At 63.0% G+C, this 18,281-nt stretch overlaps 3 protein-coding genes and 2 non-coding genes across 5 annotated transcripts; all 5 read left to right on the top strand.

Annotated features, from left to right (window-relative positions):
- Nucleotides 1–182: 182 nt before the first annotated feature.
- Nucleotides 183–3,949, top strand: LOC134433683 (PIH1 domain-containing protein 1-like). The gene is made up of 9 exons (XM_063182444.1): nt 183–377; nt 449–512; nt 853–1,047; nt 1,368–1,429; nt 1,895–1,979; nt 2,191–2,284; nt 2,717–2,864; nt 3,423–3,611; nt 3,743–3,949. The coding sequence occupies exons 1-9, from the start codon at nt 294–296 to the stop codon at nt 3,776–3,778; spliced, it is 957 nt and encodes a 318-aa protein (XP_063038514.1). The 5' UTR covers nt 183–293; the 3' UTR covers nt 3,779–3,949.
- A 480-nt stretch (nt 3,950–4,429) lies between these two features.
- Nucleotides 4,430–11,825, top strand: LOC134433685 (vesicular glutamate transporter 1-like). The gene is made up of 11 exons (XM_063182445.1): nt 4,430–4,491; nt 5,881–6,223; nt 6,668–6,786; nt 6,857–6,971; nt 7,771–7,858; nt 8,567–8,653; nt 9,072–9,211; nt 10,154–10,300; nt 10,706–10,838; nt 11,297–11,407; nt 11,499–11,825. The coding sequence occupies exons 1-11, from the start codon at nt 4,430–4,432 to the stop codon at nt 11,681–11,683; spliced, it is 1,530 nt and encodes a 509-aa protein (XP_063038515.1). The 3' UTR covers nt 11,684–11,825.
- A 1,439-nt stretch (nt 11,826–13,264) lies between these two features.
- On the top strand, nt 13,265–17,739 carry LOC134433686 (large ribosomal subunit protein uL13-like). Its single transcript, XM_063182446.1, has 8 exons — nt 13,265–13,308; nt 13,531–13,603; nt 14,032–14,097; nt 14,678–14,779; nt 15,333–15,418; nt 16,329–16,388; nt 17,080–17,202; nt 17,623–17,739. Exons 1-8 carry the CDS (start codon nt 13,294–13,296, stop codon nt 17,707–17,709), a joined length of 612 nt encoding a protein of 203 aa, XP_063038516.1. The 5' UTR covers nt 13,265–13,293; the 3' UTR covers nt 17,710–17,739.
- Nucleotides 13,675–13,753, top strand: LOC134433695 (small nucleolar RNA Z195/SNORD33/SNORD32 family). The gene has a single exon (XR_010031687.1). It is a non-coding gene; the product is annotated as a small nucleolar RNA Z195/SNORD33/SNORD32 family (small nucleolar RNA).
- LOC134433697 (small nucleolar RNA SNORD34) lies at nt 15,477–15,547 on the top strand. The gene has a single exon (XR_010031689.1). It is a non-coding gene; the product is annotated as a small nucleolar RNA SNORD34 (small nucleolar RNA).
- Nucleotides 17,740–18,281: the final 542 nt, after the last annotated feature.

Raw genomic sequence — 18,281 nt, 5'->3', positions numbered from 1 at the left:
AGTTTTACCGGATGTGGCAAGAGCGGCACCGGAACCACCGAGACTGCGCGGATGTGGCCAGAGCGGCTTTGAAACCATTGAGATTCACCGGAAATGGCTAGAGCGGCACCGGAACCACCGAGCCTAGGCGGAAGATGCCTGGGCTGCCTTGGTAACCATGGGGACGGGTCCGCGCCGGAAGCGGAAGTTTCGGGCGGTGCCGGCGCTGTTATTGGGGCCCGGCGGGGCCCGGAGCGGTTTCGGGGCTCCCGGGCGGTTCTCGGGGGTCCCGGAGCTCTCGCGTCTCTCCGGCCATGGCGGACCCGTCGCTGCTCTCGGCCGAGCTGGAGGCGGACGAGGAGGAGGAGGCGGCGGCGCTGCGGCGGCTGCTGCTGCAGGTGGGGCCCGGGGCCGGTGCCGGTTCCGCTCCCGGGGCCGGTGCCGGTTCCGACCCTCCCGGTTCCCGCAGGTGGCCCCGGACCCTGAGGAGGCGCCGAGCGCCGGCCCCGCCCGGGCCGTGACCCCGCAGCCGGGTACGGGGCTCGGGGGGATTTCGGGGGCTCGGGGGGATTTTGGGGGGGCTCCGTTGGATTCCTCTCCCCTCAGGCCTGGGTGGCAAGACCCGCGCGGCGGGCGGGGGTCCCAAGGTGCATTTTGGGGGGGTTTCTCTGGATTTTGGTGCATTTCCCCCCCAGGTTTCTGTGTCAAGACCCGCGCGGCGGGCGGGGGTCCCAAGGTGCATTTTGGGGGGGTTTCTCTGGATTTTGGTGCATTTTCCCCGCAGGTTTCTGTGTCAAGACCCGCGCGGCGGGCGGGGGTCCCAAGGTGCATTTTGGGGGGGTTTCTCTGGATTTTGGTGCATTTTCCCCCCAGGTTTCTGTGTCAAGACCCGCGCGGCGGGCGGGGGTCCCAAGGTGTTCCTCAACGTTTGCCACTCGCCCGCGGTGCCGCCCCCGCCGCCCGTGCCCCCCCCGGGGCTGCAGCGGCTCCTGCGCGACCCCCCCGGGCCCGGCGGCGCCTTCCGCATCCCCATGAGCCTGGGGGAGCCGCACGCCGAGCTGGACCGAGGTCAGCGACCCCTCCCCGAATAGCACCCGCGACAGAGACCCCGCCCCGAATAGCACCCGCGACAGGGACCCCGCCCCAAATAACCCCCGCGACAGGGACCCCGCCCCAAATAACCCCCGCGACAGGGACCCCGCCCCAAATAACCCTGACAGAGACCCCTCCCCAAATAACCCCCGCGACAGGGACCCCGCCCCAAATACCCCCCGCGACAGGGACCCCGCCCCAAATAACCCCCGCCCCAGACACCCCGCCCCAAAATCCCCCCCCGCCCCAGAGCCCCCTCCCCACAATCCCCCCCCGACCCTGCTGTGACCCCGCAGGGGGAAGGGGCTGCACGGCCTACGACGTGGTGGTGAACTCGGGGTTCTTCAGGACGCTCAAGGTGGAGTTGGGGGCCCTAAATGGGGTCTGGGGGCACCAAATGGGGTCTGGGGGCATCAAATGGGGTCTGGGGGCTCATGGGGGTGAACTCGGGGTTCTTCAGGACGCCCAAGGTGGGGCCGGGGGCATTAAATGGGGGTCTGGGGGCTCCTTGGGGGGCTCAGGGTGTGAATTGGGTCTGGGGGCTCCTTGGGGGGCTCAGGGTGTGAATTGGGTCTGGGGTCTCTGTTGAGGGCTGAGGGTGTGCATTGGGTCTGGGGGCTCTTTGGTGAGGGTCAGGGTGTGAATTGGGTCTGGGGTCTCTCTGGGTAGGGCTGATGGTGTGCATTGGGTCTGGGGTCTCTCTGTGGAGGGCTGATGGTGTGAATTGGGTCTGGGGTCTCTCTGGTGAGGGCTCATGGTGTGAATTGGGTCTGGGGTCTCCTTGCTGAGGGCTGATGGTGTGAATTGGGTCTGGGGTCTGCAGGCCGACCCCCTGTACCTGGAGTTCTTCCTGACCGTGGCCCTGGAGGGGCTCTCGGACAAGTACGGGGTGGAGCTGGAGCTCACCGGTGAGTCTGGGGGCTGCGGGGGGGAGACCCCTCCCCAAATTACCCCTGACACCCCGGGACCCCTCCCCAGATTACCCCTGACACCCCGGGACCCCTCCCCAAATTACCCCTGAACCCCGGGACCACTCCCCACAATAACCCGGGACCCCTCCCCACAATAACCCGGGACCCCTCCCCACAATGACCCCGGACCCCTCCCCAATTTCCCCAGGCTGGCGCGTGCTGCGGAACCGGCGCTGCCTCGGCTCCATCGCGGCCCAGAACATCCGGGCGCGACCCCCGCCCCGCATCCAGGAGCTGCCGGGGTGAGCGGGACCCCTCCCCAAATTAACCCAAACGTCCCTGGGACCCCCGGGACCCTCCCCAAATACCCCGAACACACCCAGGGCCCCCCGGCCTGGCCCCCACCCCGCATCCAGGAGCTGCCAGGGTGAGCGGGACCCCTCCCCAAATTAACCAAAGTATCCCTGGGACCCCCGGGACCCCTCCCCAAATTAACCAAAACGTCCCTGGGGCCCCCGGGACCCCTCCCCTAATACCCCCCGGCCTGACCTCAGCCCCGCATGCAGGAGCTGCCGGGGTGAGCGGGACCCCTCCCCAAATTAACCAAAACGTCCCTGGGGCCCCCGGGACCCCTCCCCAAATTAACCAAAACATCCCTGGGACCCCCGGGACCCCTCCCCAAATACCCCAAACACACCCAGGGCCCCCCGGCCTGACCCCAGCCCCGCACGCAGGAGCTGCCGGGGTGACGGGGACCCCCGCGACCCCCGGGACCCCTCCCCAAAAGCCGCGGAGCCCCCCGGGCCGCCCCCGTTCGTGGTCGTGGCCTCGCCCTCGGCTGAGGAGCCACGGGAGCTGCAGGCGAGGGTGCACCTGGGACAGGTGGGGAACGGGGGGGGGAATTGGGGGGCAATGGGGGGGCAATGGGGGGGTCTGGGGGGGCAATGGAGAAACTGAAGGGAACTGGGGATACTGGGGTGAACTGGGACGGGAACTGGGGATACTGAGAGGGACTGGGGGGGCAACTGGGGATACTGGGGATAATGGAAGGGAACTGGGAGGGGAACTGATGGGAACTGGGGATACTGAGAGGGACTGGGAGGGTAGCTGGGGATATTGGGGATACTGGGGGGGGACCAGGGGCAACGGGGGATATGGGGGATGTTGGGGGGGACTGGGACGGAGCTAGGGTCAACTGGGAGGAGCTGGGAGGGGAACTGGGGGGACTGGGACGGACTGGGGGGCACTGGGGGCTGTGCTGGGAGGGGATTGGGGGGGGATCTGGGGGTACTGGGATGGGAAATGGGGGTAGTGGGAGGGGATTGGGGGGCACTGGGATGATCTGGGGGGCACTGGGGCCGGTGCTGGGAGGGGTCTCCACCGTGCTTGGGGGCGGGGGCGGGGCCGCAGTGGGCGTGCCGTCACTGTGGCCCCGCCCAGGAGGGGGCGGGCTCTCTGTGGCTGGGGCTGAGCGAGGAGCGGCTGCTGCTGCTGCGCCCCGCGCCGCCGCCGGGGGGCGCTGCCGGGGCCGCCCCGGGCCGCCAGGGGGCGCTGCTGGAGCTGGGGCTGCCGCTGCGCATGCGCGCCGACCCCGCGCGGTGCCGCGCGCGCTTCCACCGCCGCTCCAAGGTAACCATGGCAACCGCGGGGAGGGACACGCCCCCTCCCCACCGGGGGCACGCCCCCTTCCCACCGGGGACACGCCCCCTCCCACCGGGGACACGCCCCCTCGCTGACCCTGTGGCCACGCCCCCCCGCAGGTTCTCACGGTGACGATGCCGCTGCTGAGGGCGTGAGGGAGCCCCGGGAAAACCGCCAGGAGACCCCCAAAAAACCCACCCGGGACCCCCTAAAAAACCCACCCGGGACCCCCCAAAATCCCACCCGGGACCCCCCGAAACACTCACCCGGGACCCCCCCATAAAACCCACCCGGGACCCCCCAAAAACCCACACGGGACCCCCTGAAACACCCACACGGGACCCCCCAAAATCCCACCCGGGACCCCCCCAAAAATCCCACCCGGGACCCCCCAAAAAACCCACCCGGGACCCCCCGAAACACCCACCCGGGACCCCCCAGGACCCCCAGACCTCTTTGGGGCCGCTCTCAGGATGCTCCTGAGCCCCCCCAGCCGCTCAGGGACGCCCCCAGGATTGTCCAGGACCCCCCCCCAGACCCCTCCCGATCCCTCAGCCCCCTCCCCTTCCCCATTTTTGGTACAAACCCCCCAATAAAAGGCAAACCGTTACCCCGTGCTCTGATTGGTCCGTGCCCCCCCCCGGCGCAGGGGGATTTGGGGGGGGCCGGGGGGGATTTGGGGGATTTAGGGCTGATCCGGGCCGGGGGGGGCCGGGGGGGCGCCCAGAGCTGCCCGGGAGCGGCGCGGGGGAATTCGGGGGGGGGTCCCGGGGGTCCCGCGGTGATGGTGGAGCCCTGAGGCGGCGATGGAGTTCAACAGGGAGGAGTTCAGGAGGCAGCTGGGGGCCGGGCTGGGCCGGCTGCACCGGTGAGACCCCCGGGCTTGGGGAGGGGTCCTGGCGGGGATATGGGGGTCTGGGGGCTCACTGGGGCTGGGCTGGGCCGGCTGCACCGGTGAGACCCCCGGGGTGGGGCTGGGGAGGGGTCCTGGGGGGGCTGGGTGCACCGGTGAGACCCCCGGGCTTGGGGAGGGGTCCTGGGGAGGATATGGGGGTCTGGGGGCCGGGCTGGGCTGGCTGCACCGGTGAGACCCCCGGGCTTGGGGAGGGGTCCTGGGGGGGCTGCACTGGTGAGACCCCCAGGTTTGGGGAGGGTCTGTTGAGCTTTGGGGGGATCGCGTTTTCCGGGGGGTTTTGGGGTCGGGTTTTGGGGATTTTGGGGGTCTCGGGTTTGCCGGCAGTTTCGGGGGGTCTCAGGTTTGGGGGGGTCGCTTTGCCGTGGAGGGTTTGGGGTGGGGTTTGCCGGGGTTTTTGGGGGGTCTTGGGTTTTGTGGGGTTTTTTGGGGGGGGTCTCGGGTTACTTTGGGGCTTTGGGGGATCAGGGTTTGGGGGGGCTCGGGGGCGTCACTTTCCCAGGCGGTTTTTTGGGGGGTTTTTGGGTTTCCCTGGGGGGTTTTTGGGGGGTTTTGGGTTTTTGGGGCGTCTCGGGCGCTCCCCCCGTGTCCCCCCCCCCGCTCGTGTCCGTGCCACGCGTGTCCCCGGCCCCTCCCCTGTCCCTGTCCCCGTGTCCCCCCCGTGTCCCCTCCCGGCTGTCGCCGCCACCGCGGGGATTAGAGAGAGATTTAATCGGCTGCGGGGGGGACACGGGGACAGGGGGGGGACAGGAAGGGGCTGGGGACACTGGGGGGGACACGGGGGGACACGGGGACACTGGGGGGGACTGGGGGACACGGTGGGGGAAAAGGGACACGGGGGACAGGAGGGGACAAGGGGGGACGCGCAGGGACAGGGGGGACAAGGGGAGGGAAAAGGGACACGGGGGGGACGCAGCGGGGACACAGGGACGTAGCAGGGGAAAAGGGACAGGGGGACACGAGGCGGTGGGCACTGGGGACACGGGGGAAAGGGACACGGGGGAAAGGGACTCGGGGACAGGGGTGGCGCGGGGCAAAAGGGCAGTGGCTGTGCAGGGTCCTGGAGCGGCGGCAGGACAACCCCGAGAGCCTGGGGCTGAGCTCGGGGGGGCTCGGGACCCCCAATGCCCCCGGTGTCCCTCAATGTCCCACAGCCCCCATAGCCCCCGGTGTCCCCAGAGTTCCGGTGTCCCCATAGCCCCCACAGCCCCGGTGTCCCCTCGGTGTCCCCCAGCCCCGGTGTCCCCTCAGCGCCGGTGTCCCCTCAGTGTCCCCAGTGTCCCGGTGTCCCCCAGCCCCGGTGTCCCCCCGGTGTCCCCTCAGTGTCCCCCCGGTGTCGCGCAGGTTCCTGGAGCGCCGCCAGGAGGACCCCGAGAGCCTGGAGCTGAGCTCGGGGGGGCTCTCGGGCGGGACCCCCGCCGGGCCGCGCCCCCCGGTGCTGGACTGCACCTTCTGCGGGCTGCCCCGGCGCTACGGCATCGCCATCCTCTGCGGCATCGGCTTCTGCATCAGCTTCGGCATCCGCTGCAACCTGGGCGTGGCCGTGGTCAGCATGGTCAACCCCGCCCACGGGCAGGTGAGGGGCAGGTACAGGGTCAGCCCCGCCCACGGACAGGTGAGGGGCAGGTGTGGGGTCAGCCCCGCCCACGGACAGGTGAGGGATCAGCTACAGGGTCAGCCCAGCCCCGCCCACGGACAGGTGAGGGGTCAGGTGTGGGGTCAGCCCCGCCCACGGACAGGTGAGGGGCAGGTACAGGGTCAGCCCCGCCCACGGATAGGTATGGGGTCGGGTATGGGGGCACCTGGGGTCAACCCCGCCCACAGACAGGTACGGGGGCACCTGTGGGGTCAGGTGTGGGGTCAGCGGGGGTCAGCTCTGGGCCAGCTGTGGGGTCAATTTGGGGTCACCCGTGGGGTCAGCTCGGGGTCACCTGTGGGGTCAGCGGGGTCAGTTCGGGGTCACGTGTGGGGACAGGTGTGGGGTCAGTTCAGTGTCACCTGTGGGGATGTGGGGACAGGCGTGGGCTCACTGTGGAGACACAGCCAGGTGCGCGGGGCACACACACACCTGCCCAGGGCGTGTCCGGGGCGTGCCCAGGCCCCGCCCCAGCGGCCCCTCCCCTCCCGGCAGCGCGCCCAGTTCAACTGGGACCCCGAGACCGTGGGGATGATCCACGGCTCCTTCTTCTGGGGCTACATCGTCACGCAGATCCCCGGCGGCTTCATCGCCCAGAAATTCGCCGCCAACAGGTGAGCGGGGCGGGGCCGGGGGCGGGGCCGGCCCGGGCGCGTCCCGGGCGTCACCCAGGTGTCCCCGCAGGGTGTTCGGGCTGGCCATCGTCTCCACCTCGGTGCTCAACATGCTGATCCCGTCGGCCGCGCGCGCGCACGTGGGCTGCGTCATCGCCGTGCGCGTCATGCAGGGCCTGGTGGAGGTGATTTGGGGTGAAATCAAGGGATTTTGGGTGTGTTTGGGGCTGCGTCATCGCCGTGCGCGTCATGCAGGGCCTGGTGGAGGTAAGGAGGGAATTTGGGGTGAATTTGGAGGATTTTGGGTGTGTTTGGGTGTGTTTGGGGCTGCGTCATCGCCGTGCGCGTCATGCAGGGCCTGGTGGAGGTGATTTGGGGTGAATTCGGGGGATTTTGGGTACGTTTGGGTGTGTTTGGGGCTGCGTCATCGCCGTGCGCGTCATGCAGGGCCTGGTGGAGGTAAGGAGGGAATTTGGGGTGAATTTGGGGGATTTTGGGTGTGTTTGGGGCTGCGTCATCGCCGTGCGCGTCATGCAGGGCCTGGTGGAGGTGATTTGGGGTGAAATCGGGGGATTTTGGGTGTGTTTGGGTGTGTTTGGGTGTGTTTGGGGCTGCGTCATCGCCGTGCGCGTCACGCAGGGCCTGGTGGAGGTCAGCATCAAAATTTGGGGTGAATTCGGGGGATTTTGGGCTGTTTTTGGGGTAGCGGTTTCCGGGTGGGTTCTGCTGTTCAGCTGCTGAGGTTGGGGCGTGGCCGGGGTTGGGTGTGTCCCTGTCCATCAAGGTGCGTTGTGGTGGGCGTGGCCAGGGTCGGGTGTGTCCCTGTCCATCACAGCATGGCATAGTGGGTGTGGCCAGGGCTGGGTGTGTCCCTGCCCATCAGGGTGTGGCTGTGTGGGCGTGGCCAGGGTTGGGTGTGTCCCTGTCCATCAGGGCGTGTCCCGGTGGGCGTGTCCCGCGCTGACCCCGCCTCTTTCCCGGCAGGGCGTGACCTACCCCGCCTGTCACGGCATCTGGAGCAAGTGGGCGCCGCCCCTGGAGCGGAGCCGGCTCGCCACCACGGCCTTCTGCGGTAATGTGGGTCTGGGGGCTTCGGGGGGTCTGGGGGCTCCGGGGGGTCTGGGGGCTTCGGGGGGCTTCGGGGGGCTTCGGGGGGCCGCCGAGCCACCACGGCCTTCTGCGGTAATGTGGGTCTGGGGGCTTCGGGGGGCTCCGGGGGGTCTGGGGGCTCCGGGGGGTCTGGGGGCTTCGGGGGGCCGCCGAGCCACCACGGCCTTCTGCGGTAATGTGGGTCTGGGGGCTTCGGGGGGCTTTGGGGGGCTGCCTGGCCACCACAGCCTTCTGCGGTAATGTGGGTCTGGGGGCTCCGGGGGGTCTGGGGGCTTTGGGGGGCTCTGGGGGCTTCGGGGGGTCTGGGGGCTTCGGGGGGCTCTGGGAGCTGCATGGCCACCACGGCCTTCTGCGGTAATGTGGGTCTGGGGGCTTCGGGGGGGTCTGGGGGGCTCTGGGAGCCGGCTCGCCACCACGGCCTTCTGCGGTAATGTGGGTCTGGGGACTTCGGGGGGTCTGGGGGCATCCTGGGGGTTTTGGGGGTGTCCCCACTGACGCCCCCTCCCCAGGTTCCTTCGCAGGGGCCGTGGTGGCCGTGCTGCCCCTGGCCGGGGTCCTACGGGGATTTGGGGGGTCTGGGGGAGTCCCGGGGGGTCCCAGGGATATGGGGGGGGTCCCGGGGGGTCTCAGGGGGTTTGGGGGTCCCCACTGACGCCCCCTGCCCCCCCAGGTTCGTACGCAGGCGCCGTGGTGGCCATGCCCCTGGCCGGGGTCCTGGTGCAGTACACGGGGTGGAGCTCCGTGTTCTACGTCTACGGTGGGACCCCCGGGACCCCCCCCTGAGACCCCCCCTGAGACCCCCGGGACCCCCTGAGACCCCCGGGACCCCCTGAGACCCCCCTGAGACCCCCGAGACCCCCCCTGAGACCCCCGGGACCCCCGGGACCCCCCGAGCCCCCTTGGGGACCCCTCCCAGTGCTCCCAGTAACCCCAGTGTCCTGTCCCAGTATCCCCAGTAACCCCAGTGACCCGCAGGCAGTTTCGGGGTGCTCTGGTACCCGTGCCAGTTACCCCAATGACCCTTCCCAGTATTCCCAGTAACCCCAGTGCTCCCAGTATCCCCAGTATAATCAGTAACCCCAGGCAGTTTCGGGGTGCTCTGGTCCCTTTCCCATTGATCCCACTGACCCGTCCCAGTGCTCCCAGTATAACCAGTAACCCCAATTTCCCGTCAGGCAGTTTCGGGGTGCTGTGGTACATGTTCTGGGTGCTGGTGTCCTACGAGAGCCCGGCCCAGCACCCGACCATCTCGCCCGAGGAGCGGAAATACATCGAGGAGAGCATCGGGGAGAGCGTGGGCAGCAACCCGCTGCTGGTTAGACTGGGAGGGACTGGGAGGGACTGGGAACGGTCACTGGGGTCACTGGGATGGCCACTGGGGAGAGCGTGGGCAGCAACCCGCTGCTGGTTAGACTGGGAGGGACTGGGAGGGACTGGGAACGGTCACTGGGGTCACTGGGATGGCCACTGGGGAGAGCGTGGGCAGCAACCCGCTGCTGGTTAGACTGGGAATGGTCACTGGGAGGGACTGGGAGGGACTGGGAACGGTCACTGGGGTCACTGGGAGGGACTGGGAGGCACTGGGAATGGTCACTGGGGTCACTGGGATGGACTGGGAGGGACTGGGAAGGACTGGGAACGGTCACTGGGGTCACTGGGGTCACTGGGAGGCACTGGGAATGGTCACTGGGATGGACTGGGATGGACTGGGAGGGACTGGGAGGGACTGGGAACACTGGGATGGGCGCTGGGGGCGTCCTGGGGATGATCAGGGGTGGTCAGGGATGGCCAGTGGTGTCCTGGGGGTGGTCAGGGATGGTCAGAGTGGTCAGTGGTGTCCTGGGGGCATCCTGGGGGTGGTCAGTGATGGTCAGGGGTGGCCTGGGTCTGTCAGGGGATGGTCAGGGGTGGTCATGGTTGCCCTGGGGGTGTCCGGGGTCACTCTGGGGATGGTCAGCGGTGTCCTGGGGGTGGTCAGGGGTGGTCAGGGATGGCCAGTGGTGTCCTGGGGGTGGTCAGGGATGGCCAGTGTTGTCCTGGGGGTGATCAGGGATGGTCAGGGATGGCCAGTGGTGTCCTGGGGGTGTCCTGGGGGTGTCCTGGGGGTGGTCAGGGATGGCCAGTGTTGTCCTGGGGGTGGTCAGTGGTGTCCTGGGGGTGGTCAGGGATGGCCAGTGGTGTCCTGGGGGTGGTCAGTGGTGTCCTGGGAGTGTCCTGGGGGTGTCCTGGGGTCAGCCTTCCCCCCCCGTGCCCGCAGCTGGCCACGCCCTGGCGCCAGTTCTTCACCTCCATGCCCGTCTACGCCATCATCGTGGCCAACTTCTGCCGCAGCTGGACCTTCTACCTGCTGCTCATCAGCCAGCCCGCCTACTTCGAGGAGGTGTTCGGCTTCGAGATCAGCAAGGTGCGCTCAAAAAAACCCCAAAAAACACCTAAAAACAGCCCAAAAATATCCCAAAAACCACAGTGACCCACAGATGGGTTTGCTGTCGGCCCTGCCCCACCCCGTGATGACCATCGTGGTGCCCATCGGGGACAATTGATTTATTCCATTATTCTATTTACAGACAATTGATGTATTCCATTATTTTATTTACAGACAATTGATTTTTCAGTAATTTTATTCTATTTATATATTATTTATTTGTTTTTCTGTCCAGGTGGGATTGCTCTCGGCCCTGCCCCACCTGGTGATGACCATTGTGGTGCCCATCGGGGACAATTGATTTATTCCGTTATCTTATTTACAGACAAGTGATTTATTCAGTTATTACACTTTATTTATATATAATTTTTTCGTCTCTTTCAGGTTGGGTTGCTCTCGGCCCTGCCCCACCTGGTGATGACCATCGTGGTGCCCATCGGGGGGCAGATCGCCGATTTCCTGCGCTCGCGCGGCCTCATGTCCACCACCAACGTGCGCAAGATGATGAACTGCGGGGGTCAGTGACACTGGGGACACTGGGTGTGACAGTGTGTGACAGCCCGTGACAGTGTGTGACACTGGGGACAGTGTGACAGGGACAGAGGGACAGCAGGGACAGTGGGACAGTGACAATGTCCACCACCAACGTGCGCAAGATGATGAACTGCGGGGGTCAGTGACAATATAATACAATATAATATATCACAAATATATCACAGTATAACATTGTGGCGCTGTGACGGTGACAATGACAATGTGACACTGTGACACTGTCCCCTGTCCCCTCGCAGGGTTCGGCATGGAGGCCACGCTGCTGCTGGTGGTCGGCTGCTCGCACTCCCGCCATCACGGGATATAACACAATATAATACATCACAGATATATCACAGTATAACGTTGTGACCCTGTGACGGTGACAATGACAATGTGGCACTGTGACGGTGACAGCGACAATGTGACACTGTCCCCTCGCAGGGTTCGGCATGGAGGCCACGCTGCTGCTGGTGGTCGGCTACTCGCACTCCCGCGCTGTCGCCATCTCCTTCCTGGTGCTGGCCGTGGGCTTCAGCGGCTTCGCCATCTCGGGTGGGCACGGGGACACCTGGGGACACCTGGGGACACCTGGGGACACCTGGGACACGCCCTGACCCCGCCCCGACCCCGCTGTCCCTGCCAGGCTTCAACGTGAACCACCTGGACATCGCGCCGCGCTACGCCAGCGTGCTGATGGGGCTGAGCAACGGCGTGGGGACCCTGTCCGGGATGGTGTGTCCCCTGATCGTGGGGGCCCTCACCCGCCACAAGGTGAGGGGACATTGGGGACATCATTGGGGACCCAGTCCGGGATGGTGTGTCCCCTGATCGTGGGGGCCCTCACCCGCCACAAGGTGAGGGGACATTGGGGACATCATTGGGGACCCTGTCCGGGATGGTGTGTCCCCTGATCGCGGGGGCCTTCACCCGCCACAAGGTGAGGGGACACTGGGGACACTGAGGGGACATTGGGGACACTGGGGGCACCCAGGGGACATTGGGGACACTGAGGGGACAGAGGGACTTGGGGGCGACAGACGGAAACGGGAATTTGAGGGTCGCCCTGCCCGCCTGTCACTCACCGCCCCTCCTGTCACTCACCGCCCCTCCTGTCAATCACCGCCCGCCTGGCCCCGCCCCCTCCCTTTGGCCCCGCCGCTCTTCTTTCCCCGCCCTCCCCTCGGCCACGCCCCCTCCCTTTCCCGCTCTCTCCCCTCGTTCCCATTGGGTCCCGCCCCCGCTCGTCGCGGATTGGCCGGCGCGCGGCGCGCGGCGGGCGCTGATTGGCGCAGACGCGCGAGGAGTGGCAGTGGGTGTTCCTGATAGCCGCGCTCGTGCACTACGGGGGCGTGGCCTTCTACGGCGTCTTCGCTTCCGGGGAGCCGCAGCCGTGGGCGGAGCCGCCGCGGGAGGAGGCGGAGCCTCTGGCGCCGGGGGGCGTGGCCAGCGACGAGGAGGAGGAGGAGGAGGAAGGGGAGGAAGGGGGGGTGGGGGGAGGGGGACCCCCGGGCGGGCCCCCCGCCAGCTACGGGGCCACCGGCACCACCCCGGCCACCGGGGGCGGGGCCTGAGAACGGCCACGCCCCCCGAAAAGGGAATCCCCGGGGAACCCCCCCGAGACCCCCAAGAACCCCGAAAAGGGACCCCAGGGACTCCCGAGACCCCCCCGGATCCACCAGGGACCTCCCTGAGAGCACCGGGGACCCCCCAGATCCCCAAGAACCCCAAAGGGATCCCCGAGACCCTCCACGGACCCCCCGGACCACCGGGGACCCCCCCAAACCCCCAAAAGGGACCCCCCGAGACCTTCGGGAAGACCCAGGGACCCCCTAAAAGGGACTCCAGGAAGTCCCAGGGACCCCCGAGATCCTCTGGGACCCCAAAAGGGACCCCCGAGACCCGCCCAGAGCCGCCCCCCCACCGCTGTACATATATAAATAAAATAAATATAATTATAAATATAAATGCAGAAAGCGGCCGTGTGAGAGCCTGGAGTGAGGGACTGGGGGGCACTGGGAGGTTGTGGGAGTGGCATTGGTTGGTACTGGGAGCACATTGGGATCATACTGGTGGGCACTGGCAGCGCCGGAGGGGCGCTGGGATCGTACTGGGATGTACTGGGATCGCTGGGGGGGCGCTGGGTGGCACTGGAGGGATACTGAGGGGGCACTGGGATCATACTGGGAGCACTGGCGGTGGTTCTAGGGACACTGGAGGGACGCTGAGATCATACTGGAACCATACTGGGAGCACTGGAATTCTCCGGGCACACGGAGACCCCCCCTCCCGCACTCCGATTGGATTCTCCCACCCCCAGTCCCCCCCTTCCCTCCCTCATTGGTTCCTTCCCCCCTCCCCGCTACGTCACTTCCGCCCCCGCGCGGCGGAAGCGGCGCTCCCGCAGGGGGCGTGGCCTCTTTCTGAGGCGGGCGGCGGCCATGGCGGAGCCGCGGGTGCGGCCCGGGGGCACCGGGAGGGCTCGGGGGGCTCCGGGGGGATCCGGGAGGGCCCGGCGGGGCTCGGGGAGCGCGCGGGGAGCGGCGGGGAGCGCGGGGGGCGCGGGGGGCCGCGGGCGGGCGGCGGGGGCGGCGCGGGGCGCGGCCACGCGGTGCGGCCTGGGCCCGGTGCGGTCCCGGTGAGGGCCGGGCCTCACCGCGGCGCTCCCCCCGCCCCAGGTTCTGGTGATCGACGGGCGCGGGCACCTCCTGGGCCGGCTGGCGGCGATCGTGGCCAAACAGGTGCTGCTGGGTGAGTGCGGGGCGGCGGCACCGGGGCGGCTACCGGGAACGGGAATAACACCGGCGGAATCACCGGGACCCCCGCGCCGTGATGAGCCCTGTCGGCTGTCGAGTTTAGCGACAATGAAAGGCGCCTACATGCACTACCAGCTGAGCGCGGGGGAAAACCGGGAATAACGAGGGGGAAACCGGGAAAAAAAAAAAAACGTGAATAATGGGTGGAAAAAATGGGGAAAAGGGTGAAAAACCGGGATTAACGGGGGAAACCGATATTAATGAGGGGAAAGCGGGAATAATGGGGAAAAAAACAGGAATAAAAGGAAAAATCAGGAATAAAGGGGAAAAAATTAAAACGAAGGGGCAAAACCGGGAAAGAGCGGGGAGAAATGGTGAGAAAGCCGGGGTTAACGGGGCCCGGGCCGGTGCCGCTGTCCGCAGGCCGCCGCGTGGTCGTGGTTCGCTGCGAGGGCATCAACATCTCCGGGAACTTCTACCGGAACAAGCGTGAGTGCCGCGGGCGGGGTCTGGGGGGAAAAACCGGATTTCGGGGGGAAATCTCGGGGTTTGGGGACGGTTCCGGCGGGTTTGGGTCACGGAGAGGCCCTGGGAAGGTTCCAGAAGGTCCCGGGCTCCCGGTGCACCCCCGGGTTTGGGGCGGTTTCAGCCCTTTTCCCCATCCTGGCCATTCCTGAGTCACATTTTTGAGAGATTTTACACCATTTTTGATAAGTTCTGCCCCGTTTCTGAGGGATTTGGCCCCTTTTTTTTTTTTTTTTTTTTTTTGGAGTTCTGCTCCAGTTCCGAGGATTCTGCCCCATTTCTGAGCTGTTTTTGCCCCATTTTTGTGAATTCTGCCCCGTTTTTGGTGGATTCTTCTCCATTTCTGAGGGGTTTTGCCCCGTTTCTGCCCCATGAATTCTGCTGAGTCTTTGAAGCATTCTGCCCCATTTTTGAAGGATTCTGCCCCATTTTGGATGGGTTTTCTCATTTCTAAAGGATTCTGCCTCGTTTTTAATGAGTTCTCTATATTTTTGAGGATTCTGCACCATTTTTTTGATCGTTTCTACCCCGTTTTCCCCCGCAGTGAAGTTCCTGGCCTTCCTGAGGAAGAGGATGAACACCAACCCTTCCCGGGGCCCCTTCCACTTCCGAGCCCCCAGCCGCATCTTCTGGCGCACCGTGAGAGGTGACCAGGGCCCCAAAATACCCAGAAATCGCCCCAAAATCTGCCCCAAAAATCGCCTCAAAAACTGCCCCAAAATCACCCCAAAAACTGCTACAAAATCACCCCAAAAACTGCCCCAAAATCCACCCCAAAATCGCCCCAAAATCACCCCAAAAACTGCCCCAAAATCCCCAAATCTGCCCCAAAAACTGCCCCAAAATCCCCAATTTCCCCCAGCCGCATCTTCTGGCGCATGGTGAGAGGTGAGAGAGACCCCAAAACCACCAAAATTCACCCCAAAATCCTCCCCCTCAAACCCCCCAAAATCCACACACACAGTCTGGAGTGAGGGAACCCCAAAAAACCCAAAAATTCCTCAAAATTCCTCCCAAATTCCCCAACATCCCCCAGAATCCCCAAACCCTCAGATTGCCCTAAATCCCCTGCTTTCACCCCAAACCCAGAATTGCTTTAAATCCCTCGTTTTTCCCCCAAACCCCCAATTCCCCTAAATCCCGGTTTTTCGCCCCAAACCCCGATTTTCCCTAAATCCCGGTTTTTCGCCCCAATCCAGGCATGCTGCCCCACAAGACCAAGCGGGGCCAGGCGGCGCTGGAGCGGCTCAAGGTGTTCGATGGGATCCCCCCTCCCTACGACAAGGTGGGCCCCAAAATCCCCAGAATTCACCCCAAAATCCGCGGAATCCGCCCCAAATCCCGGTGTCGGTGATGTCACCTGTACCTACATTGTTTGACTCGAGATGAGAAAAACCCAAACCCTGAGACACCCGGGACCCCAAAAACACCAGGAAATTGGTGAAAAACCCGTAAAAAATTGTTAAAGTGCTCCTGAAATCTTGTAACCCCCACCAAAATCACACAGGAAACTAAAATACCATAAAACTCCTAAAAATTCTTAAAATCCCCCTGGAATTTTGTGATCCTCACCAAAATCACATAGGGATACTGAAATCCCATAAAACCCCTAAAAAGTTAATAAGATCTCTCTCCAACGTGATAAAATCCCCTAAAATCTTGTAATCCACAACAAAATCCTGTAAAAGCCTTAAAATCTCGTTAAGTCTTCAAAATCCCAAAAACGCCCTAAAAATCAGATAAAATCACAATTGAGTTTTGTAATCCTCACCAAAATCTCATAAAACCCTTAAAATCCCATAAAACTCTTAAAGTCGCACAAAGTTCCTAAAAAAGTGGTAAAATTCCCCTGAAACTTTGTAAAGCCCACCAAAATCCTGTAAAAACCCCAAAATCTCGCAAAATCCTCTAAAATTCCACAAACTCCCTAAAAAAAAATCTGATAAAATCCCCCTAAAATCTTGTAATCCCCACCAAAATCCCATAAAAAAAATTAAAATCTCGTTAAATGTTCAAAATTTCAGAAACTCTCTAAAAAATCAGATAAAAATCACAATTAAATATTGTAATCTTCACCAAAATCCCATAAAAACACCAAAATCCCACAAAGCCCCCAAACTCCCATCCCCCTGCCCCGAGACCCCCCAAACCCGCCCAGAACGCCCCAAAAAACCCCAAAATTTGGGATTTTGCAGCGGAAGCGCATGGTGGTGCCGGCGGCGCTGAAAATCATCCGCCTCAAACCCACCCGCAAGGTGAGCACGGGTTTTGGGGCAATTTACGGGGTTTTGGGGATTTTTGTAGCATTTTAGATAATTTCTAGGGGTTTTGGGGGATTTTAGGGGGTTCTATGGGATTTTATGAGATTTTTTTAGGGAGTTTCTGCGGTTTTAAGGGGATTTATAAGATTTTAACAGATCTGTGAGATTTTAGAGGATTTCAGGGAGATTTTGGGGGGTTTATGGGATTTTAGAAGGCGTATATGATTTTGGTAGGGATTATATATTTTAGGAGGGTTTTATGAGATTTTTTGGGGGGTTTTTAGGGGATTTATGGGAGTTTAGAATTTAATGGTTTTTTTTGCTGGGGGTTCCAGCATTCAGGTTGGGCATAAGGCAGATTTGGGTGAATTCTCTGGGGTTTTTGGGGTTTTTTTGGGCAGTTTTTGGGTGTGGGATTTGGGGGGTTTCGTGTGTGGTTTTCTGGGGGGTTTTGGGGGATTTTGGGGTGTTTTCTGAGCTCCCAGTGCTCCCAGTTTGCCGTGCTGGGCCGCCTGGCACACGAGGTGGATTTGGGGCAGTTCTGTGGTTTTTGAGCCATTTTCTTGGGGGGGTGTTGGGCTGTTTTGGGTCTGGGATTTTGGGGGTTTTTTTGGCGTGGGGTTTTGGGGTGTTTTGGGGGATTTGGGGGTGTTTTGGGTCATTCCTGAGCTCCCATTTCTCCCAGTTTGCCGTGCTGGGACGCCTGGCACACGAGGTGGGCTGGAAGTACCGGGACGTGACCGAGGCCCTGGAGGAGAAGAGGAAGGAGAAGGCCAAGATCCGCTACAACAAGAAGAGGAAGATGATGGTGAGGAAAACGGGGGGGAATCACCCCAAAATCAGGAAAAAAAAAAAAAAAAAAGCAAAATTGGGGAAAAAAACACCCCAAAATCGGGGAAAAAATACCCCAAATTAGGGGAAAAAACCACCCCAAAATTAGGGAAAAAATACCCCAAAATTATGGAAAAAAACACCGCAAAATTTGGGGAAAAAAAACACCTCAAAATCGGGGAAAAAAACGTAATTTGGATGTGGGACCTCACAGGGAGGAAAAATGGGGTGAGAAGGAAAAACCCCAAATTGGGGACCTCTCAATGCCTCATTTCCCCTTTTTTCCCCGGTCTTTTCCCCTCTTTTTTCCACCTTTTTTTCCCTGGGTTTTCCGAATTTTTTTCCCCTGCTTTTTTCCCCGTTTTTCCCAATTCTCCCGTTTTTTCCCCCATTGCAGAGCCTGCGGCGCCGGGCCGAGCGCAGCGCGGAGAAGAAAGCGGCGCCGTTCACGGCCGTGCTGCGCCAGCACGGGCTGCTCCTGTAATAAACCCAAACTGGGATGGACTGGGATAAACTGGGAGCGTTGGAGCCTGACTGGGATGGACTGGGATAAACTGGGACAGACTGGGATAAACTGGGATGGACTGGGACAGACTGGGATAAACTGGGACAGACTGGGATAAACTGGGATGGACTGGGACAGACTGGGAGCGTGTGAGTGTGACTGGGGTGAACTGGGGCAAACTGGGAGAATGTGAGTGTGACTGGGACAGACTGGATAAACTGGGACAAACTGGGACAGACTGGAAGCGTGTGAGTGTGACTGGGACGGACTGGGATAAACTGGGATGGACTGGGACAGACTGGGAGGGACTGGGAGCGTGTGAGTGTGGCTGGGGTGAACTGGGATGGACTGGGACTGTGTCAGTGTGACTGGGATGGACTGGGACAAACTGGGACAGACTGGGAGCATGTGAGTGCGACTGGGGTGAACTGGGACAGACTGGGATAAACTGGGACAGACTGGGAGCGTGTGAGTGACTGGGATGGACTGGGACAAACTGGGACAGACTGGGAGCGTCAGAGCCTGACTGGGACAGACTGGGATAAACTGGG

Source organism: Melospiza melodia, unplaced genomic scaffold (assembly GCF_035770615.1).
Source record: "Melospiza melodia melodia isolate bMelMel2 unplaced genomic scaffold, bMelMel2.pri scaffold_236, whole genome shotgun sequence".
Taxonomy (NCBI): Eukaryota; Metazoa; Chordata; class Aves; order Passeriformes; family Passerellidae; genus Melospiza; species Melospiza melodia.
Note: the sequence above shows the minus strand (reverse complement) of the source record. Positions and strands in the feature narration are given on the sequence as shown.